Below are 21,093 nucleotides of genomic sequence, written 5' to 3' on the forward strand. Positions count from 1 at the left end.
CACGGCCTGTCTTTCTCCTCCACAGAGAAGGGCTGGGAGCTTCTGCAGGCTACATCTTCACGGTACTTTTCGTTGGAACCCGGTGCCAAAATCCGAACCTGTGAGATCATCTGTAGGGCCTTCCCTGCCACTTCTTCACTCCCCTAACTGGGAAGCTGAAGCCATGCATGTGAGTGTGTCCCTGGAGTGGAACTCAGGTAGCAGACTTCTCTCCTGTTTGAATCTCAAATCACAAAAATGAAGAATATTTCTAAAAATAGGTTTTTCTCTTCCCAAAGAACAGAGGTGTTGTTACAAAATTATAGATACATCACCATATATTCCTAATGCAAATTCCCACCATTCCTTGAGATAGGGCTTGGTGTGCAAACTTGTTAAACATGTTGATTTCATTCCTCAGGCATAAAGTACTTTTTTTCCTCTGTCAGTAGCATGATGAAGACTGTGTGGTTAATAGTAAGAGTTTTCGAGGAGGTGGAGAGATAGATAGGTAGGTAAAAATTAATTAAGAATAATATCCCTATTGAATTTTTTTTTAATTTGGTGGTTTAAATTCAGTCAAGTCTTTATTGAGTATCATTTATGCGCTCAGGGCCATATTATTAAGAAACAACAAAACAAATTGCCTATGGCAACTGAGTAATATAGATAAGGAAATTTTATTTTTTTGTTTATTTTCTTAATTTGCCATCATTAAATTAGCTTCAAGAATTTACAGAGCTTGTTGTTTCTTTCTATATATCCTAAAATCCCAGAATGACCCTGTGAAGCATTTCAGAAATTGTCTCCCTTTCCCCCGCCCCCAGAAACCCGTATTTCCCTTGAATACTATCTGCAAGTCCAGAATTCTTTCCATTACAGACTCTTAGATAGAATGGTCTGTCTCTAGGATAGTATGTCCTGTATTAGAGTATCTATATATTCAAGCCCTGGCATTGGATTATATATAGAGATAACCTTACTTTCAAAAACAAACAAAAAAAACCCCTTGCAATTTAGTTTCATTTTCATGAAACAAATGACTTATACTGACTTTCATACCTTAATAAGCTCCCTCCCTAAAAAAATTTTAGGAATAATTATTTCGTCCGATTTCTGTGCGACTTAAAAGGCAGCTTAAAAGCCAAAAAGAAGTGGGGAATCAAAAGCATTACCAAATAACATCCTTTTAAGGAACGAAGACCCTCCTTTTCGTTATAAAGTTGACAAACACTTCAGAAACTCAACACGGGAAACATCCATTCAGCGTCCATGCTCAGAATGGATTGTTTTCCCTTCCGCACTTTAAAAGTTCTGAAATGATCCTCAAGGCCTCTTTTTTATAAGCACCATGCAAGCAGCATCTGTGGGCTGGCAGGATGATGCCGGAGGTTAGAAATGTTCAGCTGCAACATTGATTTGTGTCTGCCTCTCTCCCTCTCCCTCGCCGGCCTTTTTCCCTTTAATGAGGACTAGCATGTTTCCACATCACTTAGCTGCCTTCATAAAGCACCAGAAGGTCACACCAGCCCCAGACTGATCCTTTTCTTTGTGCCTATAATATAATTGGCTGATTGTGCCAGCGAGGAGCGCGCCCCCTCCCCCAGCCCCGTCCTAGCTCCATGTTTGTGAGCCTCGCTGCTGGTTTCCGAGGAGAGCGGCTCGGCTCGCTGCGCGCTTCCCGGCACAGGCGGTGCCACTGCGCAGGTTGCTCAGCGAAACAGCATCCATTTTAATCTGCGGGGAGCCCCTGCCTGCCCAGGGCGTTCTCGCCGCCAGTGGATGCTCCGCGCTTGGCCTCTGCAGCCTCGCTGAGCCGTCCTGCTTTGGGGTCTGGGCCCTAGGATGCACTGAGATGGTACATCAGGAGAACTGTTCGTATCAGGTAAGACTTACAGCCTGATTGTGAGGCCGGGATCCTCGGGGAGAGGAGGCCTTCCTCTTCCAAAGCAGCAGGTTGCCTCTTGCCGGATTTGCAAGGGATTTTGCCACCCTGCACTCCTGGCGTTCCCCGCATACAGTATCTGAATTGTAATTAGGTTTTCCGGGGAGTAATGGGGCAGAAAACACTGCTTCCTTGGCCCTTAAAGCATACCGTGAAATCCACTGAGGTGATCTGTGTTTTGCACGTTCTCTGTCTGGGCAAATGAGAGGAACTGCTGTAAACTGTAATTGAATTTAAGGGGCTTCACGGAGGGAAAAACCTGGTCAGAATTCACTCGGGGAACATTGCAAAATACAGTTTTTGCTCATTGCATAGGATGGGAGTTGTTTTGCATCCAGTTTTTAGGATTGTCTTTAAGGGAATTATGTAAATAAGAAGCGTAATTGATGATCTGAGACATTTTCAAAAATCGGCCAGCATGCACTTGGTGTTTAAAGTTGCACTTGTATGTCTTTCCAAACTTATTTTTACTAGCATGTTGTTTTCAGTGGTTAGTAAATAAGAATTAAGGGGCTGACGTGCATAAAAAAACTCCACGTGGAAAATTTTTTAGTATCACATATTCATCTTTGTGCTAATTTGCTACGTGGAGTTTTGAATTATACACTTAGACGATTTCAAAAGATCAGTTCGAGAGTGTTAATAACTCCTTCCTGCAACTTGGACTGTCAAGGCAACACTGAAAGCGTCCTCGATGTAATCAGACAACGAGAATGTTCTCAGAGTAATTGCTCTTTGCAGCAGCAGGCATGGCTAATCCAAGTCCAGGGTGGTTACTATTGGGGGATTACTCAACTGACCGAGTTCAGAAGCTCTAAGAGACCAGTTCTTTAACTTAACAATGCCTCTTCCTTGTGTGAGGTGGGTTGCCTGAGACAAGCAGGTGTTTCTCATTAGGTCAGATTTCCCAGAGGTAAATGTATGCAGGCAGAATCGTACATTTCACAGGACTCAAGACAGTGGTTTCTCAGCTAAGTAAAGCGTGCCTATAAAATACATTTATCCACTCCTCTCTGCTTCAAGATGGGAATTTTGTAATTACGGGCTTGTTTTATTGTATTTTCATTTCATAGTACATCTAGGTCCAGAGAGCCTAAATATCGAGATTTACGCTTCCCAGGAATTCTTCCCATGAGAAAGGGAAGATGCTGAGGAAAACCGAAAACTTCACTTATACACAGTACAGGGTTTGCGAATGGGGAATGTCAAACACCTGTGGAGAGCCTAGCCTATTGATGGCATGGCTCCAGGTGACTAAATTACTATAAAATTAAAATAATTTTTCTGCTCTCTTTTCAGAGAAGCTATGTAATTTAACTTTTGAAAGGCAAACTACTATAAGATTATTCCCTATACCTTTTCATTAAGTTGGTCATGAAATCACTGGTTTTAGAGGTCAAGAATTGGTCAGATATCAGCAATTTCATCTGAGGAGGAGGGGTTTTGTTAGCCGACTACTTCTGAAAGGAGACAAATTGATTTTATTTTACACGAACTACAACATCTAACACTCATTGTGTGTTTAATAGTTTTGAAATATTTATTGTTTATTTTCACAATAAAATTAAGTGTATTAGGCAGATGATAATAGAAGATTCTGTATCTCTCTGGAGTTTTGGAGTAGAACTACCTTCATGTGTATGTTTGAAACATCCTCCCTTTATTCATAAATCAGTAAAAACAGAAACATTCACCGTGAAGCCAAGTCTTAATCTACTTTAGAAACCTTAGGTTTGAACCCACCTGGCACTGCACGTGACTGGATTCAGAATGGGCAGTTTCTCTAAGTCCTTGGCTTGATGTTATCATAGGCACTGGTAGTATCAACAGTAGGATGTTTTTCAGAAACTTGCCCTTTTTCGGATGAAAGCTTGTTTATTTATTTGTTTTTAAGGATGAAAGAAAATGCAGTGATTAAAGCAAATTCCTTAGGGTAGCATTTTTATGAGTAAGAATTTATTTGTAGGACTGACTCCTTCTTCCCATAAATGTATACCAAGGTTTCTTAATGGAGAGTCCATGAATGGAGCTCCAGGGACCAGTTCCCCAAAACTATATGCACATTTTGGTGCATATGTCTAGGTGTATATTATTACTATATCATCATCATCATCATCGGAGCATAACGGCCTCCTAACTGCCCCTGCTCTTACTCTCCCCCTGCCCCCCCCCCCACTGTAGCCTAATTATCAGCACAGTATCCAGAGTGATCTATTAAAACCTAAGTCAAAGCATGTCACTCATCTCAAAATTCTCCTCCTCAGAATAAAAGCCCATATCCTCTCAGATCCCTGACCCTGAGGGCCTTGCATCAACTAGCCCCTGATTCCTCTGGGACTTTCCACATTCCCCTTTCCTTTCATTCCCCTCCCACTATGCCAGCCTGGCCTTGAACTTGCTGCCCCTTCTGCTGGTGTGTGCTTCCCCTAGGTACTCCCATGTGGGGTTGCCAGATTTAGCAGATAATCTGCAGTGTTTGGAACATGTCTGTACTGAAAAGTCATTCTCCGTTTATCTGAAATTCAAATTCAACTTGGCATCCTGTATTTTTCCTGTCAGTAACTGTCTCACTTCCTTCAGGTCCTTGCTGAAACGTCACCTTCTCGGGAAGGCCTTCTCTGGACTTAACTGTGTCAACTTCCAACTCCCCAGTTCTAGCCCAGTGTCTCTGTTACACTTCCCTAATTACTTTTTATACCTGGCATTCATCACCATCTATCAGAGACATATTTTACGTATTTGTCTATTTTCTGTCTCCCTCACTTTATGTAAGCTCCATGATGGCCATAAATTTATATTTATATCCATCTGCTTTCCCAGTGCTTAAAACAAACCCGCAGGTAGCATGGATGGATTGGCCTACTATGTATAAAATTGACGAAGAGAGAAGGCATTGTAAACATACTACGGCATCGTGGTTTCTTATATTTCTGATGGCCACTGGGATGACTTTGAGTCTTACTCTGTCCTTCCTCCCCCCCCCACCCCCCCCACACCATTAACCTGCACTGTTTTCATTGTCTGTGGGTCATAATATCCCTCTGTTTCTTGTTAGTTTTCTCATCTGTGAAATGGGATGTTCCCTAGTTAACATCCTGGCATGGTTCCTGCCAGAAGCCACCTTTCTGCATGAATAAGTCAGTTACCGTGAATTAAGAGCCACCTTCTTCTGATGCACATGAGGGGCTCAGTGAGGATTGTAAAGAGGCCCAGGAAGACCATGTATCACTTCATTTCCCAATTATTTGTTGCTAAGGTATGGATGTATAATTGATTCACTGCTTTTCCAAGTAGATGATTATTTTGAAAAAGAGTGTCTTGTTGCTACCAAGACCTTGAAAACCTCTGTTTGATATATTTGGATGCACTGGGCTTTGAACAAGTCAACCCAAGGAGGGATGCTCAGAGGGAAATTCTCAGGCAGGACTTTTTATGGTGGTTTTGTTTCGAAAGGTTCTCACATCGTCATCATCTCCGTGTACTTCTCCCTCGCAGGATTTACATTAGCTGAGAGGTTACTGAGGCATGTGTTGTCATTATCGGTTGTAGCCATGTTAAAAGATAGAGCTATCGACCTCCATTTTCCAGTCTTGGGAGGAAGCCAGTCTCTTCAGGAAAGAACCTTGCCCACAGCTTCAGGCCTGGCAGCCTTCAAGAGGCCAAATTCTTCTAAATGGCCTCTGAGAGCAAGCTTTGAAATATTGTTAACTTGAAAGCACAAGTTTAGGTCAAAAGGTCCATTTTGCTTAAAAGCTCCCAAATATTTTCTCCTCTTTCCCTGCAGTTGGTTTTGGGGTTAGTGTGTATATAAAAACAATGACATGCTTTCATCCCTTTCTTTCCATCGCTTAAATTCCCCTACGACCTCAGATATAGATCACACCCTCACATTCTTAGCTACTGTGGGAATGGAGACTTGAAAGGAAAAAAGGAAAATGGTATGTGAATGACTCTCATCTCTTTCCTCCTTTGGGAACATCAAGAGACGCTTCTTCAACACACACCTGGTCTTGAGGAAGCACAGTAGAAATCTTTAATGTTCCCCCATTTTCCTTAGGATATATTCCAGACCCCTTTACGTGGCACTCAAGGGCTAACTGTGATCTGAACCCCGGGCAGAAACACTCCTCCCTCTAATCCCTACACTCCTGCCCCCATATTGCCTTCAGTTCTTTGCTTTGCTATGGTACCTCAGCCTAGAATGGCTCCCACCCACACACCACCTGCTTCTACCCTATTGCAGGTGGATACAGCCTTCAGGCCTCACATGCCACCTCCTTTGGGAAACTTCCCTTTTCTTCCCGCACTCAAAATTTCTCCTTCTCAGTGCACTTTGTTTTTGTTTCTAACAGAACCCACTTACAGCTGGTGACATACAAGTCTGTCTCCCCCATCAGACAACAGGCTTCTTGAAAAGAAGGACCTTGTTTTACTTCCCTACTGTACACATGGAATGTGTGTTCAATAAATGTCTGTTGAATTAATTGCATTTTCCACATCTGGTGGTGTTCTGAGTCCCCAGGATCAGGATCGCCCATCATAGCACTAGAGGGAGGCTCAGATCTGTGCACTGCAACAGGGAGGTGGTGAAGCTGACCACAGCACAGCACTCCTTGTATCTGGCTCGTGGACCTTTCGGACAGTTCCCAGCATTTCAAACATCCCGTGTGCCAAAAAGTGGGATGTAGTGCAAGGAATAAAATAAATGAGACAGACATCACAGCCTTCCCAGGAACAATGCATTAAGAACATACCTCTCTACCTATTTTTCCTTTACCCAGAGAATTTTCCCAAGGTGAACCTCATGGTCTGTCCCCAAGCACTTTTGAAGCAAGTGCTCATCCCCAAGCTGCCTTCCTTAATACATCGATTTTGCAAAGTTTCAGTGCATCTTTTCACCGTATAGAGCAGTAGTTTTACTGCCTCCTGAAACAGGAAATTTTTCTTAGGTGAAATGTTTCAGTCCAATTGAAGTGTCATACCCAGCACATAAGATAAAAGATGCCCTGTATTGATCTCAAACAATAAAATTAGGGAGTATATCAATTTAAGTAGTACATCAAGATATTTTTTAAATTCTTGCTGGAGAAAAAGTAGTAAACATGCCAAGATTCTAGTGGGTTTTTTAATAGTTAACAAAGGAAAGGAAATATATTCTATCCCTATTGACATCAGGCCAAGTGAGGGCTCATTTCCCAATCCCTTCCTGTGAATGAGAAAACAAGATATCAAATTTGAGTTCATTCAGGATTCTGCCCAGTTTAAGCCTGGTTTCATCCATAGCCAGGAAGAAAAATGTATTGACCTAACAGAAAAGGGAATTTGAAAGCATTTTACTGCACCATTTGATACAGGCTTTTATATTTTTAAAAGATTTTTATTTATTTATTTGACAGAGAGAGAGAAAGAGAGAGAGCACAGGCAGGGGAGCGGCTGGAAGAGAGAGAGGGAGAAGCAGGCTCCTCACTGAGCAAGGAGCCTGATGCAGGGCTTGATCCCGGGACCCTGGGATCATGACCTGAGCCAAAGGCAGATGCTTACCAACTGAGCCACCCAGGCACCCTACAGGATTTTATATATAAGTTTATATATATATATATATATATATATATATATATATGTATATATGTATATATATATATATAAGTTCGATGAAACAATGTTCTGGCTTAGTCTATAGATTTTTTTATAGATTTATTTTTTAATTGGAAAAAATATTTTCCCGTAGTTAAATAGTGTTGAAGAATACTTCATCTTCATTGTCTTGCCTGGTTGATGTATAGTTGTGTTATTCTGAGGAGGAGGTAACATATATATCACCTTAATGTAATTAAGAAAATAATTCTGGATGTAAATTCATCTGCACTTGTTTTTAGCCAAGATAGCTAAAAATCTAATTTATATGTTTTACCACAAAAGGAACCCAGTGATAAGTACGCAGATGAAAAAAAAAATCGTTTCAACAGGGTTTCATTATGGGCCTGATCTGAAGCAGAAATTTAGTACAACACATCATTCCTATTTAAAGTAGCACTTGGGACTTCAAACATCATGATTCAGACATCAAGTAATTTTAAGAAATAAATATGCAACATACTTTCAAGAGGAAGATCTAGTATTTACTCTTGGAAAGTGGGTGCGATGAGGGAAGGGGAGGAAAGAGGAACATCTCTATGGGAAATATCAATGCATGGATAATTTCGGGAGAGTAGAGACCCCACATCCACACACACAGGCACACACACACAATCTTGGGTAACTAATCACAGTTTCACATGCAGAAGCTCAACATTAAGAGAGCCATATCCCAATTGAGCCATATCCTATTTTTTTAAAGATTTATGTATTTATTTATTTATTTACTTAGAGAGAGCACACGGAGAGGGAGAAGCCGACTCCCCACTGAGCAAGGAGCCTGATGCGGGGCTCGATCCCAGGACTCTGGGACCATGACCTGAGCCAAAGGCAGACACTTAACCACCTGAGCCACCCAGGCACCCCAAGCCTACAGCACCCGGTATTCCCAGGCGGTCCCATCCAAGTACTAACCAGGCCCGACCCTGCTTAGCTTCTGAGATCAGACGAGATCAGGTGCATTCAGGGTGGTACAGCCATAGACCTATTATTTACTTATATCTTCTATATCAAGGGAAAATTAGAAATCTTGATGTACTTACTGTTCCCTGTGCAGTATATAGAAGCATCAGGAACTACGAAACTTCCGGAAATAGTGAGTACTTTGACAAAAGCACTTGAATTCAGAAGGAAACATCAGGGAGGTTGTGACAATCAACATAAGTGAGCCATTAATCGGGCAAGAACGCTAAGAACACAGAGAAACGCACTGCGGGCATTACTACTGGTCCCACTTGGAAGCTGTGATGCGGCCATCGAAATGACTGCAATAGTGTTTCTTATCCTTAGGTTTTCAGTTGGGCAGAAAGATTTACATCTGGGGTTCTCAGTCTTTTTGATATGGGTAAACGTCTGGTACTCTGTCTACTGCCAACACTTTCACCTCCTCCACCCCACATTCCCACTGCCATTATTTTAATTTTCTTTAGCTTGCACCAAAAAGTCCATTTAAAAATTGCCTGCGGTGGGGTGGGGGAATTGCCTGTGGGGCGCCTGGGTGGCTGTCTGTCAAGTGTCTGACTCTTGATTCTGGCTCAGGTCATGATCTCAGGGACATGAGACTGAGCCCCACATTGGGTTCCACACTCAGTGGGAAGTTGGCTTGAGATTCTCCCTGTCCCTCTGCCCCTCCCCCAACTTGCACACATGTGTTCTCTCTCTAAAATTAAATAAATAAATAAATAACCTGCATGTTTTCATAGATGATCTAGCTACCTTAATGGAAAAGCAAAGCAAATTTAGGTAAGCTTTGCACAAAAGAAAAAAAAATGGTTCGTTTGAAAAGAGATTATAAATCAGGCATCAGTTTGTATAGCACACGGCATTTGGATGTCAAGGCTGAAGAGAAGGCAGTGGGATGCTGAAGGGTTAATCAAGATGAACCAGAGTTTCCATCTATGAATAGGAAAATCTTTTGATAATGCATAAGTGATTTCCCAGTAATGCGGTGAGTGTTTTCAGAGTCGATCATTTCCACCACTGGCCGATAATGATCATTTAAAAGCATTAGCTCACATGACCAATGCGTCTCACAGTTCCGATTATGGCCTTGTCAGGAAACTGAAGCTGTCCGTTCTAGTCCTTAAATTTCAGGGCAGGGGGTAGGAAGAGGCCCTCTCAAGCTCAGGGACTGTGAGGGGCTGTGTGTACATTTTCCAAAGGAAAGTGGTAACATCTGGGCCCATGCTATGTCAGCACAGTTCATTTTAGAGAGGTCAGCGGTAGAGGAAAGAACCAGGGCAAATTATCTGTAGGAAGGACATGAGGGGCTGTTATCCCTTTGTTTGCATAGCTACTGCAAAACCACCAAACATTATACTCAGCTCAAGTCTTCCGAGGTGGTCTTTTGTTTGTTTTTTCCTTTCCTCTACTCATTTGGATGGACCTCTTGGAAGTAAAATCAATTACAGTGTTGATCCCAAGCATCTAATGTCAGGGTCTTGCCGCCATGCCTGGCAGTGTGGTCTGAAATAGAAGGATAATAGTTTATAATGAATTTTTTTTCCAAGGTCTACAGCTGTGCTTCTGAAATGTAAGGAGCATTCAAAATTCTTAGGCTCTTTTAAAAATGAAATTTCTGATTCAGTATATCTGGGGTGAGACCTGAGAGCTTGCATTTCCAGTAAGCTGCCAGTGATACAAATGCTGCATCAGAAGGACACACTTTGAGTAGCAAAACTCTCAAGAGCATCAAAGATCAGTCCCCATGGTAGGAAAATATTAGAGATCTCAGGATGGCACAAGCTGTTCAGATAGCAGTGGTACAGCTCCTTCTGGAAAGGGTTTAAGCTATGAACCTGTCTATGTGCTGAGCACTCCTTTAGGTGGAGGGACAAAGGAAATTCTCCACTGGGCACCGCCCCACAAGCTCTTGCATCCGTGGTTCGGGGGAGATGTTCTATCACTTGTCTCTCTGTAGTACTTATTAGAGAACCACTTATGACAATAAAAGGTGTCGGGGTCAGAGGAAGGGAATGGTCCTTATTACTTTCTTAGTACTAATCCTTGTTGCTGTTATTTGGCGGGGAAATTTCCATCTTGGATTTTGAGGTGCCCTTCTCCAAGAGATGATATATTAATAGTGTATGTGTGTATACCTATCTTATGTATGTATGTGGTCAGTATATTATTAGTGTATATATATTAACTTAAATATATGTAGTTAATAGTGAGAGTTCGGTCATTTTAACTATATATATCCATAAACCCACCTGGTTAGAATTAAAGTAAAAAGATGTTAGCAATTTACTTTTGTGTATTATACTCAGTCTTGTAAACCTGTAGATTCTTATGATTTCGTCCATGTTAACTCTTGATTATAAGTGGACTAGGATGTTAACCTAGGCAGAGACTGAAATTCCTGAAACTCGTGGTAGCCCCGCCCCTTCAACCCATCCAGACCCATTTTTACCTTTTGAACATACATGATTTTCACAGAAGATTTCAGGTGAAAAGCACTAATATGAACTATTAATGTTTCCTACTGTAGAGCATTTAGAGGAAACATTTTAAGTAACACATACATTTCTCCTCTCTTCATGTATTTATTCAAGATCCTTCACTGTCCACTTAACGTGTATAAGGCGTTGTCTAGATACTGTGGGGAAGGCAGGACGGATAAACCAAAATCCCTGCCCCCTTAGAAAAAAGCTTGCAACCATAACGGCTGTTGGAAAGAAGCCAGAGTGGTACTAAAAACACCATGGTAAACGAGAAAGGAAAATTCACTCTACAGCGTGTTAGGTCATGACCATCAGTGAAGGAGTTTTATTTCATTTCTTGAAGCCTCATCGTCAGGGGATAGTGGTGATCGATGCTGGGTGTTCCAGATGCGCAATTTAGAAAACGTTTCCGTGCATGATATTCTGTGTGCCGCCAGAATTCTCTCTGAACTAAGCCTGAATTTTTAAAAGCTAGCCTTGATTATTGTATTGCGTGTGGTTGTTTCTTACTGAGGCAACCAGTGGGAGGTGGTATAGTACGCCCGTGTAGGATGTGAGCCCCAGCAGCCTCGAATTGAAACCTCCAGGTTTCAATTCTGGCCTGACCATTGGCCAGCTGCCACGCCTTGGGCAAGTTCCTTCGCCTCACCGTGCTCCCACTTGGCTATAAAATGCAGTTGATAATAATATCTACTCCAGAGGGTTACCGTGAGGACTACAAACATATGTAAGAGGCACCTATGAAGTGCCTGGCCCGTTAGGGACCCCTCCACAAAGGGTGGCTATTGTTACTATGTTAACTTATGTCCGATAATAAGATGCATGCTTCCTTCACTTTAACCTCCTTTGGCAGGATTTAATAGTCCTAGAGTCCTTGAAAGTAAAACATTTTTACCCAAAGCCTTAGCTTTGGAGAATTCTTCAGTGTTGGGAACACCCACGCTGGGGCCACACTTGGTGGTCAGCGTTGCTTCCCAGGCCTGGAAGGCATTCTGCATGCACATAGTAGGACCCTTGTGTAGAGTGAGGGTTCTGGGGTCTGGAGGAGAGTAGGATAAGGGAGATCTCTACTGGGAAGAAACCCTGCCCAAATGCAAGGCTTCTGCGGTATCACTTGCCATCATACCGTCTGGCAAACGTGCAAGTCATTCTCTCGGGAACTGAGCTCGGGACATGAGGGTGGACTAAAGGCAGGATTTGGATTTGAGTCAGAGACTGCCCAGGACAGTATTTGCCTTATAGACGGAGGGCTGCAGTAAACTACATTAAGACACATTTATGCCACAAGCCTTCCACAAATTGAAATGTTGTTTTTTCTTTTTTTTTAACTCGTGGAGATAAATAGACCACTGAATGTGAGTGTGTCAAGGCTATCTTGAATGGCATTTTTACTTTAGAACTCTGGTCTTAACAGCATTGAGGTTGGTCAGGAGTTCCTACTGGAAAATGTACTGAGTAGGACATTTGCTGCTTTCCGTCCAAGCATGTCAGGGTATAAGATGGCTTGTTAAATGGGGTCTTGGCCTTTGAATTCTTCTTTGGCCCCTTTCTCATGCAAACGGTAACTTTTTTTTTTTTTTTAAATAAATAGTGCGTGTATTTTTAGTTTCTGGTAGTAGTAATTTGATAATGATGAGTATGTGCTTGTGTGTGCACTTCTCTTTGCTGCTTGTGGCAAAACATCCTCCAGCTGTGGGCCTTCTCCTTCTCTGTATGTAAAGCCAGTAAAAAACCAAAAGCCATGGGAAAAGGGTAAAGAGAGCAGCAGAAAGGAACGTTCTCTTTTGTGAAAAAGCCCGCCACTGGCTGGAGTTTTCTTCCCCACTGACTGGATTTTAAAGAAAAGTTGATGGATCTTTTTCTCTTGCCTATATGGATAGAACAAAGCGCTGATCCTGAGGCAGAGGGGTCCTTCTCTGAGTTGGAAATAAATTTTATCCTTGTGCTGGGGCTAATACCAGAAGATGAGATTTTCCCATCTGACTTTAAGAAATGATTGGTTATAGGACAAAGGGGGGAAAAGCAAACATCTGTGTTACAGGTTAGCCTCTAAATTATACTGTTTTCATTCTGTCGTGGGATACCCGGCTTTTAAGTCACTACTGAAGTCTGGGAGGCTGGGGTTTTGCATCTATTTTTATCCCTCACACTACCCTGGTTCAGAATAAAGTTGCTGGTTTCCTCGCAGGGCTTCAGTCCACACTCAGCCCTGAACTGGGGAGTGGGGGGTTGTGGCGGGAGGGATTGAGTCAGGTTTCCCTTGATTGGGAGGAGAAAGAAAGGTGCTACGGAGAGGAATCTAGGCAGGACCCCTCGGGGGAAGGGGACAGTAGACGTGGGAAGGCTGGACATTCAGCAGGCTGAGTGTCAAGGCAGAGCAAGCCTCAGAAACAGCAGCTGCCCCCGTGCCAGAGCTCAGGACAGAGCAGGGAGGCCACGCAGGGCGGTGTCTCTGGGACAGAGCAGGGGCAAGGACACGCACAACCAGGCACAGGCTCTTAGCTGGCTCTCCATGTCAGCATGAGCAGTAACCAGGGTACTGGGCAATTGGCACAGCAGCCTATCAGAATTCATGGGAGGTTATTACTTAAGTGAAATTCTAAAGACTTAAAGGATGAATTTGGCCAGTGATGGAATGGATGACATCATCAGTCAAGAATCCCCATTGGATATGGAGGGGAATTATAAAAAGGTAAGGCGGTGGGGGGAGAGCTCTTTTGTTTGTAAACAATCGGACCATTTTTCTAACTGGGAGAAAGAACACCCTTGAAGAGTGGCCAAATTCCACACTCGGTAGCCATTGCCATAATATATTCAGGAACGCTAAATGCACAGAGGTGGAGGCATTAAGTTGGGAGGGTTCTTCTTTCTGCTTTTCCCAGCTTGTCTTCACTAATATATTATACAGTGACTGGAATACACATGTTGTTATTCTGAAGTTGAAAAACCCTATCATGCATTTAGTTGCTAGGCAGTCTTTTTATGTAAAAGAATAATTTTTATTTTTATTTTTTTTTAAAGATTTTATTTATTTATTTGAGAGAGAGAGAATGAGAGATAGAGAGCACGAGAGGGAAGAGGGTCAGACGGAGAAGCAGACTCCCTGCTGAGCAGGGAGCCCGATGCGGGACTCGATCCTGGGACTCCAGGATCATGACCTGAGCCGAAGGCAGTCGCTTAACCAACTGAGCCACCCAGGTGCCCTAAAAGAATAATTTTTAAAAATTTTTGACATAGGTTGATAGTTTACCCCCAGTAAATAATTACTAGAATGTTTAACCTGTCTTTTAAGTGTGACTTTTTTAACAATGAAAAATAGAGTTTTACCAAGAGAAGAGTGGGGTTTTGAAAAATTGTTACAGTATCTGCTAATACTTTGCTAGCCTTTTCTTTTGAAAGACAGTAAATATATTTTTGGAATGTTTTATCTGGTAATTGTCGGTAATAACAGGCCCAAGCAAAAATAGCTTTAGTTATATGGGTGAGGTCATGAAATTAAACTACAAGTATATGCTTGTCTGTCCACAGAAGGCCAAACCACACTACATCCTTTCCCCCTTATTATTTTCCACAAGTCAAGTGTAGGTCACAACACATCACAGTGTGAAGAATAAGGGTCCTTCCATCATGGACCTGAAAGCAAGACCTCTTTTCCTTCAGAGGTAAATCCTACTTAATGCAGCTTCCTCGAACGGCAAAACTTGCTGCTCAATTTTTAATTTGATCAACTATGTCGTTAACTTTTTTTCCTCCAGAGTAAGATATAGAAAGTTCTATCATGATAGTTTCCTAAGTATAATAGTGTAAAATATGGCATTTTGTATCTCATACATTAAATTGTGTTTGAATGTGGGGGATGTTTTAAGTATGTACTTTATTTCTTAGAGCAGTTCACAATAGTTGATGCTCTTTTCTCCAGAACCCAAAACTTAAATGTGTAAAAGAGGTTTAAATGACCTGCCATGTTGCCCTATGCATTTTTCTTCCCTTGCGCTCCCCAAGAAGGGAACGAGTGCACAAGGTGATAAGTGTGCCAAATACTGAAACTCTGACACCTCTCAGCTGTCCCCTCCTGCCAGAAGCGGGTGTGCAAAAGAGGCATAGGACACTCAGCCATCAGAGTGGGTCACTTACCCGGCCTGGAAGACAAGCGGCACAGTTCTCAGCCCGCCTCTTTCCAGTGCCAAAGGACTGGTCATGCTCAAACCGTTTCTCAGGTAGAAAAGCATAGGTCACTTTGCACTTAGGAAAAAATGAAAGACATACCGTGGCTACTGCAGTAACAACAGAGTAATGACTGCTGTAGTTTTTCCCTTCTTGGAAACTGAGAGCCCACATGCCTGGAATGAGCAAGCGATGATATGCTGGCAACCTGATACAGCACTGACTAAAATGACAAACATGTGAGGCTCAAGTGGCTTTAAAACATCATCAGCAACAAAACAGAGTTGCATTGTATAGTGCCTTATCTAAGGCAGGAGAATGCCACCTGTGATTTCAGGAGAAACAGTATCTAATAGGGGAGAACAAAAGACCACGAGATGAAACCTACTAGATGTGTAGGATACACAGAGATCAATCTGTATTTTTCTGGCCCCTAAACGTGAGCGTGCTCTTGTCATTTCCGCTTTGTAACTACTTTTCTTAAGCCAAGGACTTTCAAACTAATGTACATGTTGGTTACTCTGGAGGCTTCAGTATGCTAAAAACAAAAACAAAAAACCACTGTTGATAATTTCATCATGAACGTCTGGTGAATCAGGGCAAGACATATGCTTTCTTTAAAATATAAAGACTAGGAAAACAGTTACCTAGTATAAAAATCACTTTTCCTAATTCACATCTTCCTTTCTATGTTTTTCTCTCTCATGTTTCTCCTGTTTGGTTGGCTAAGTAGAAAGTTAATTAGATGCTGTAAAGCAGTGGTCCGCAGGCTTTTTTTAACCTTGGATTCATCAGTAAAATGTTTTTGAACTCATACCTCTAATATATATCTATTCTATTCATAAATTATACATATACACTACTACAGACACATATTTTGTATGTAAAAAACATATACACAAATAGATCTTTTTAACATAAAATGTTTATAAATATAAAAGTTTCAATAATTTCTTCTTTTACTTCCTGTCACTTTGAGGTCCGTTGTCAAAAACAGTTGGAAAATTGGTATACCCCTGCCTAGGTACAGTACAATTTCCTATACCAGTCACACTAATAAATGCCACATGTGTCTAGGGGTTATTTTACAAGGTTTTAGAGTCAGGCAAACAGCCTTTGGGGGAAAGGTCACTTTCTGACGACTAAAATTAGATTCCACCTTGGCAAAGGAAGGAAAAGAGTATACATCTGTTCCTATTCCTCAGGGGAAGGTCCTGATGGTAAGAAAGATGTTTCATTAAGGACCTCTGGTTTATTCAGTAGAGGAGTAGTAAAACAGATCTTAGTATATAGGGAGGAAAGTCTGCACCACGGCAGAATCTCAGGTGTGTAGTCCATTATTGTCCTGCTTTGCTCTGAGCAACCTCTGACCTTTTGGCAAAGACCCACACAGCTGACTGTCCTCAGGACCACAGTGGCATGCAGCATGGGATCCACGTCCTGATTCCTTAGCCATCACTCCCAAGAGCCCCTGGCATTGTGTAGGGGGCTAGGATCGCAGAAGGGAGGCTGGGCTTCGCCTCAAGGAGCTTAGCGTCCACGTGGGGAGGCACACCAGCAAGTAAGCTGACATGGAATTGATGCTGCCTAGAAGAATGTTCGGATCCAGTGGGGACTTGGGAAACGTGCAGCCTTTGCCATCTCAGGACCTGGGCAAGGAAATGAGAATTTAACATAGAATGCTGGCCCCCGCTTTGTCCCAGAGCAGAGCGACACAGGACGCGGGTCTGTCCCCAGGCTACTCCTTGCAGAAGAGGCTGGGTCTGTCCCCAGGCTACTCCTTGCAGAAGAAGGAGCTGCGGACAGGGCTGTGTGTGGTCAGAGCATGGAAAAGCCAGCTTGCTCGCTTTGTTTCTCCGAGGTGCTGTCTCTAGTGTGGTGCATCTAATTATGGTGAAAGATGAGGGAGGAGCCCGTGAAAAAATTAAAAGCCTGGAAGGAACAATATTTAAAGGGAAGCCACAGCTGCGCCTCATGTTTTTTTTAAAAGGTGAATGGAAATGACTGCTTGAGATAAACTGCAATAAACAGGAGCACAGAATGCCGGCTGCCATCCCAGACAAGAGCTCTGCCCTCCCCACACAATTACGGAGGGAAAGCAGCCGTCGACCTCCATTAACCCTCACGTCTTCCTGCCTGGAAGGGCTGAATACGCCTGAAGAGCTCCGTGGAGTTACTGAACCCTGGAGCCTGGCCTTACCTCGGCCACCTGGGAACAATCTTTTCAGCTTTCTGGGCCACGGTCTCCTTTTCTTTCAAGGGAGGAACTGGCCTCGTTGGTCTCAGATGCTAAAAATATGGAGCCTCTTGGCTCCTAGTTCAGGGTTCTTTCCATCCTGTTACCCTGTTGGCACGCCAGCCCGGTCAGGAATGGGTTGTTTCAGGTAACGGGATTTTCCAGATATGTGGTATGTGAGTTACCTGTGGGGGGGAGGGGGCTTTAAGATATAATTCATATACCATAAAATTCACCATTCCATACTGTACGTTTTGGTGGGTTTTAGTATGTTCCTAAGGTGCAAACCACTGCTAATTCCAAAACACTTTAAGAAGCCCTGTACCCATTAGCAGTTACTCCTAGTTCCCCCTTCCCCCACAACCATTAATCTACTTTCTGTTTTCATAGATTTGCCGGTTCTGGACATTTCTGGCCCTCTTTTATCCATTTCTGCACTCTCTTCACCAGCTTACCCCACCTCTACCCTTTAATGTTAACAAGTTTTTATGTTAAAAGTTTTTGAATAAGTTTTTCTCTGGGCCAGGCACTGTGCCAGGTCCTTTCTGTATTTCATTTAATCCTTAAAACAACCTGTGAGATAGGTATTAGTATCCCTTTTTTCAGAAAAAGAAACTGAGGCTTAAAGAGTTTCTTTAATTTGCATTCGTAAACATCAGAGTCAAGATGTTAACTTGGGTCTTCTTGACCCCCAATCCCCTGAACACCCTGCCTCCTTTCTGGTCATACCTGTGTCTGACTCTCCCAATCATACGTCCACCCCAACATGGGAAATTGAGGACATCAGCTTCCTGGAAGTTGATTGAGGTTGGGCTGTTTCATAACCATGCAGTGGGTGTTTTGAAATGTTGTGTTCTCACTGTGATACTGAATGACAGTGGTGGTTTTAGAGACTTCTGAAACGTCACCTGCTAGAAAGATTCCCAGACAATACTGCCCTGTGTTAAAAAGTAGTCTCTGTGGCTAGTCATGTGAGAACCAGAAAGACCTCAAGATGTTCCCAGCAGGGGCGCCTGGGTGGCTCAGTCAGTTAAGCGTCTGCCTTCAGCTCAGGTCATCATCCCAGGGTCCTGGGATCGAGCCTAAGCCCCACGTTGGCCCATGCTCAGTAGGGAGTCCGTTTGTCCTTCTGCTGCTCCTCCCGCTCGTGTGCACACATGCTCTCTCTCAAATAAATGAATAAAATCCTAAAAAAAAATAAAAAAACAAACAAAAACAAGATGCTCCCAGCAGTTCCTGTTTGGGACATGCCACTCATAGGGCTACATAGTCATCTTTGTGGATTGCACCTGGGGCCCCGTTACCTTCACCAGAGCTTCCATTCAGCCAGTAATTGGCTACTAAACCTCAACCCTAGGTGTTAGATACCTTCACTCTGGTCCTTAACAATTGAGTATTCAGGGACTGTTAGGGACTCTGCACAATAGCACTTGTGTCCACCTGCTTCTGTTTATATCGCCTCCCTATTGTGTCGGGAGAAGGAATACAGTCAATAGGCAAAGCCATCCTCGGGATGAACTAATTGTAAACAAAGATCTCTATCCTCTGGACTGGCATCCCCACACTTTTAATATCGGGCAGTTCTCTGAAATAGGTGTCAGAAGACCCCGGGCCCTACAGGCATTTCCCTTGGGTGCCCATCCTGGACTTTAGGTCTCCCAGGCCAGCTCTCTCGTGAGTACTGATGCTGAGCAAGCCGAACCCAGGCCTCAACACTGCCCAACAGCCCAGCCTGACATCTAGTCCAGAGGACTTGTTTAGGCAGATCAGTGCAAGGATGCAAAGATAAGAGATTTCAACAGCATTTCAGGAAATCTTTCTGGACTGATTAGTGTAAGTGTCTGAAATGGAAAACATCAGAAATACAAACGGAAGAGAAAACATCCAGAAGGTATCCATTCAGTGATACAATGGAAAGATACCAGGTTATTTAACCTCTGTTTCCTCTTCCCAGGGGATAAAATAAGATGCAAAAACTTGAAAAAACCTGCACAGTGTATTTATGCACTTGACATCCAAAAATGTACAATTTATCTTCTTATAGAAGGATGTTTTCATATTTTGATCTTGTGGCAAACCCATGGTTGTTTCAATAGGAAAATAACTAGTATCAGTATACTTGGGTTTTCTTTTGGGTATTTTTTTGTTTTTAAGAAAATTCACACAATTTGCCTAATGAACAAATAAGTTCTGTACTTCTGGTTCCCAGAGTTTAAAAGCCTCCAGCTCCTCCGCACTGGAATGCTACCTATAAATGTTAGAGTAAAGCTGTCTTCCTTACGAGCTGAGGAGAGAAATAAGAGTGACTTCTATTTTCCTAAAGGAAGAGTGCTTTTCCACAGGGAGCTCCAGAATCCCAGTTGCATTCCCTGGTGGATGCTGTTAATGGTGATGATGCCGATATCACTAGGCAATAGATTGCACTGAAGCAAGGAGTTCATTAATTGCTTCAAAACATGCATCCTGGCAAGGCCAGGCAGCTGCAGAGGAAATCCTCCTGGATCCAGAGTCTGGCTATCCGCATGGAACAGATGTGTACTCAGAGAAGAACCCACTCTGTGTTCCATCTAGCCACTTGATCTGTTCAATTGCTTAGAGCCAGCGTTCTCAAAAGTATCTGAACCAGCAGCATCTGGGAACTTTTAAAAAATGCATTTTCTCAGCTGTACCCCAGACCTTTTGAGTGAGAAAAATAGTGTGTCTTTACAAGCCCTCCAGGTGATTCTCATGCATAATCAAGTTTGAGAACTACCAGATTCAAGAAATTTGTGACAGAGAGAGGGCCACTTTGTACGTGTGCCCGCCTCTGCAGTTCTCCACATGGCATACTCGTGTTCCAGCAACCTCCTGGCATCCTGAGTTTCTTTACCGGCCATGGGGGACCAGGGTATTCATCAGCTTCTGGAATAATGCAGCCCCCCCACCCCCATTCTTAGGAAGTTTTTCCTCAGCGGTGATTCCCATGCACCCTGAAGTGTGAGAAGCCCTGACCAGGCAGCAGTTGAGCAGTGCAGAAAGGAAGATGCCAGAAGGGGGATCTCCAGGATTAGAAGTGAACTGAGTACTGAGAAGGTTAGCATTATAAAACAAGCACATCCAGGGGCACCTGGGTGGCTCAGTGGTTTAAGTGTCTGCCTTCGGTTCAGGTCGTGATCTCAGGGTCCTGGGATCGAGCCCCACACTGGGCTCCCTGCTCAGCAAGGAGTCTGCTTCTCCCTCTCCCTCTGCCCCTCCTCCCCATTCGTGTGCTCTCTCTCTCTCTCTCAAATAAATAAAATCTTAAAAAAACAAGCACATCCAATAATAAAAGGTTATTTCTATTCCCTTGGTGAACAAGTAAAAGTAAGAAACAAGTGGAACTGGGGTGGAGGGGAAGATCAATCCAGGGAAAAGATGGAAGACAGAAAATTTGGGGGAAACCGTTTTCTTTCTCCCAGGCCCACAACCGAATCCTGGCCCGGCCAGATTATTGCTGCTCCCCAGCTCACATCTGCCTTTATTCCTGCAGGCTGCTGTGCCAGTCACATCAGTCGGGTCCTCTGTTTTTCTAGACCAAACTTCTTTAAACGTCTTCCTCCTTTGGGGAATTTAAGGAACACCTCCCTTTTCATCGGACAGGCCCTTTCCGGCTACGTGGGTTTCGTCATCTGTGCAGGAGTCAGAAGGAAGCAGCTGTTTGCAGCGTCCTGATA

At 43.1% G+C, this 21,093-nt stretch overlaps 1 protein-coding gene and 1 non-coding gene across 9 annotated transcripts in view; one reads left to right on the forward strand and one right to left on the reverse strand.

The window, feature by feature from the left end:
- The window catches only part of LOC113916508 (schwannomin-interacting protein 1), an 854,544-nt gene that overhangs the window by 799,902 nt on the left and 33,549 nt on the right, over positions 1-21,093 (forward strand). Inside the window, exon 1 of one of the 8 annotated variants that reach the window (XM_027582984.2) lies at positions 1,500-1,864. The exons of 6 other annotated variants lie outside the window; for them this stretch is intronic. In XM_027582984.2, coding sequence (XP_027438785.1) covers positions 1,835-1,864 — 30 coding nt within the window. In that variant the 5' untranslated portion in view covers positions 1,500-1,834. Of the gene's footprint in view, positions 1-1,499; positions 1,865-13,269; positions 13,694-21,093 lie in introns of those variants that run through there. One more of the 8 variants, XM_027582983.1, reaches the window with a different exon arrangement.
- LOC113918970 lies at positions 8,427-8,543 on the reverse strand. Its single transcript, XR_003518735.1, has one exon. It is a non-coding gene; the product is annotated as a 5S ribosomal RNA (ribosomal RNA).

This window comes from Zalophus californianus, chromosome 1, assembly GCF_009762305.2.
Source record: "Zalophus californianus isolate mZalCal1 chromosome 1, mZalCal1.pri.v2, whole genome shotgun sequence".
NCBI classification, from domain to species: Eukaryota; Metazoa; Chordata; class Mammalia; order Carnivora; family Otariidae; genus Zalophus; species Zalophus californianus.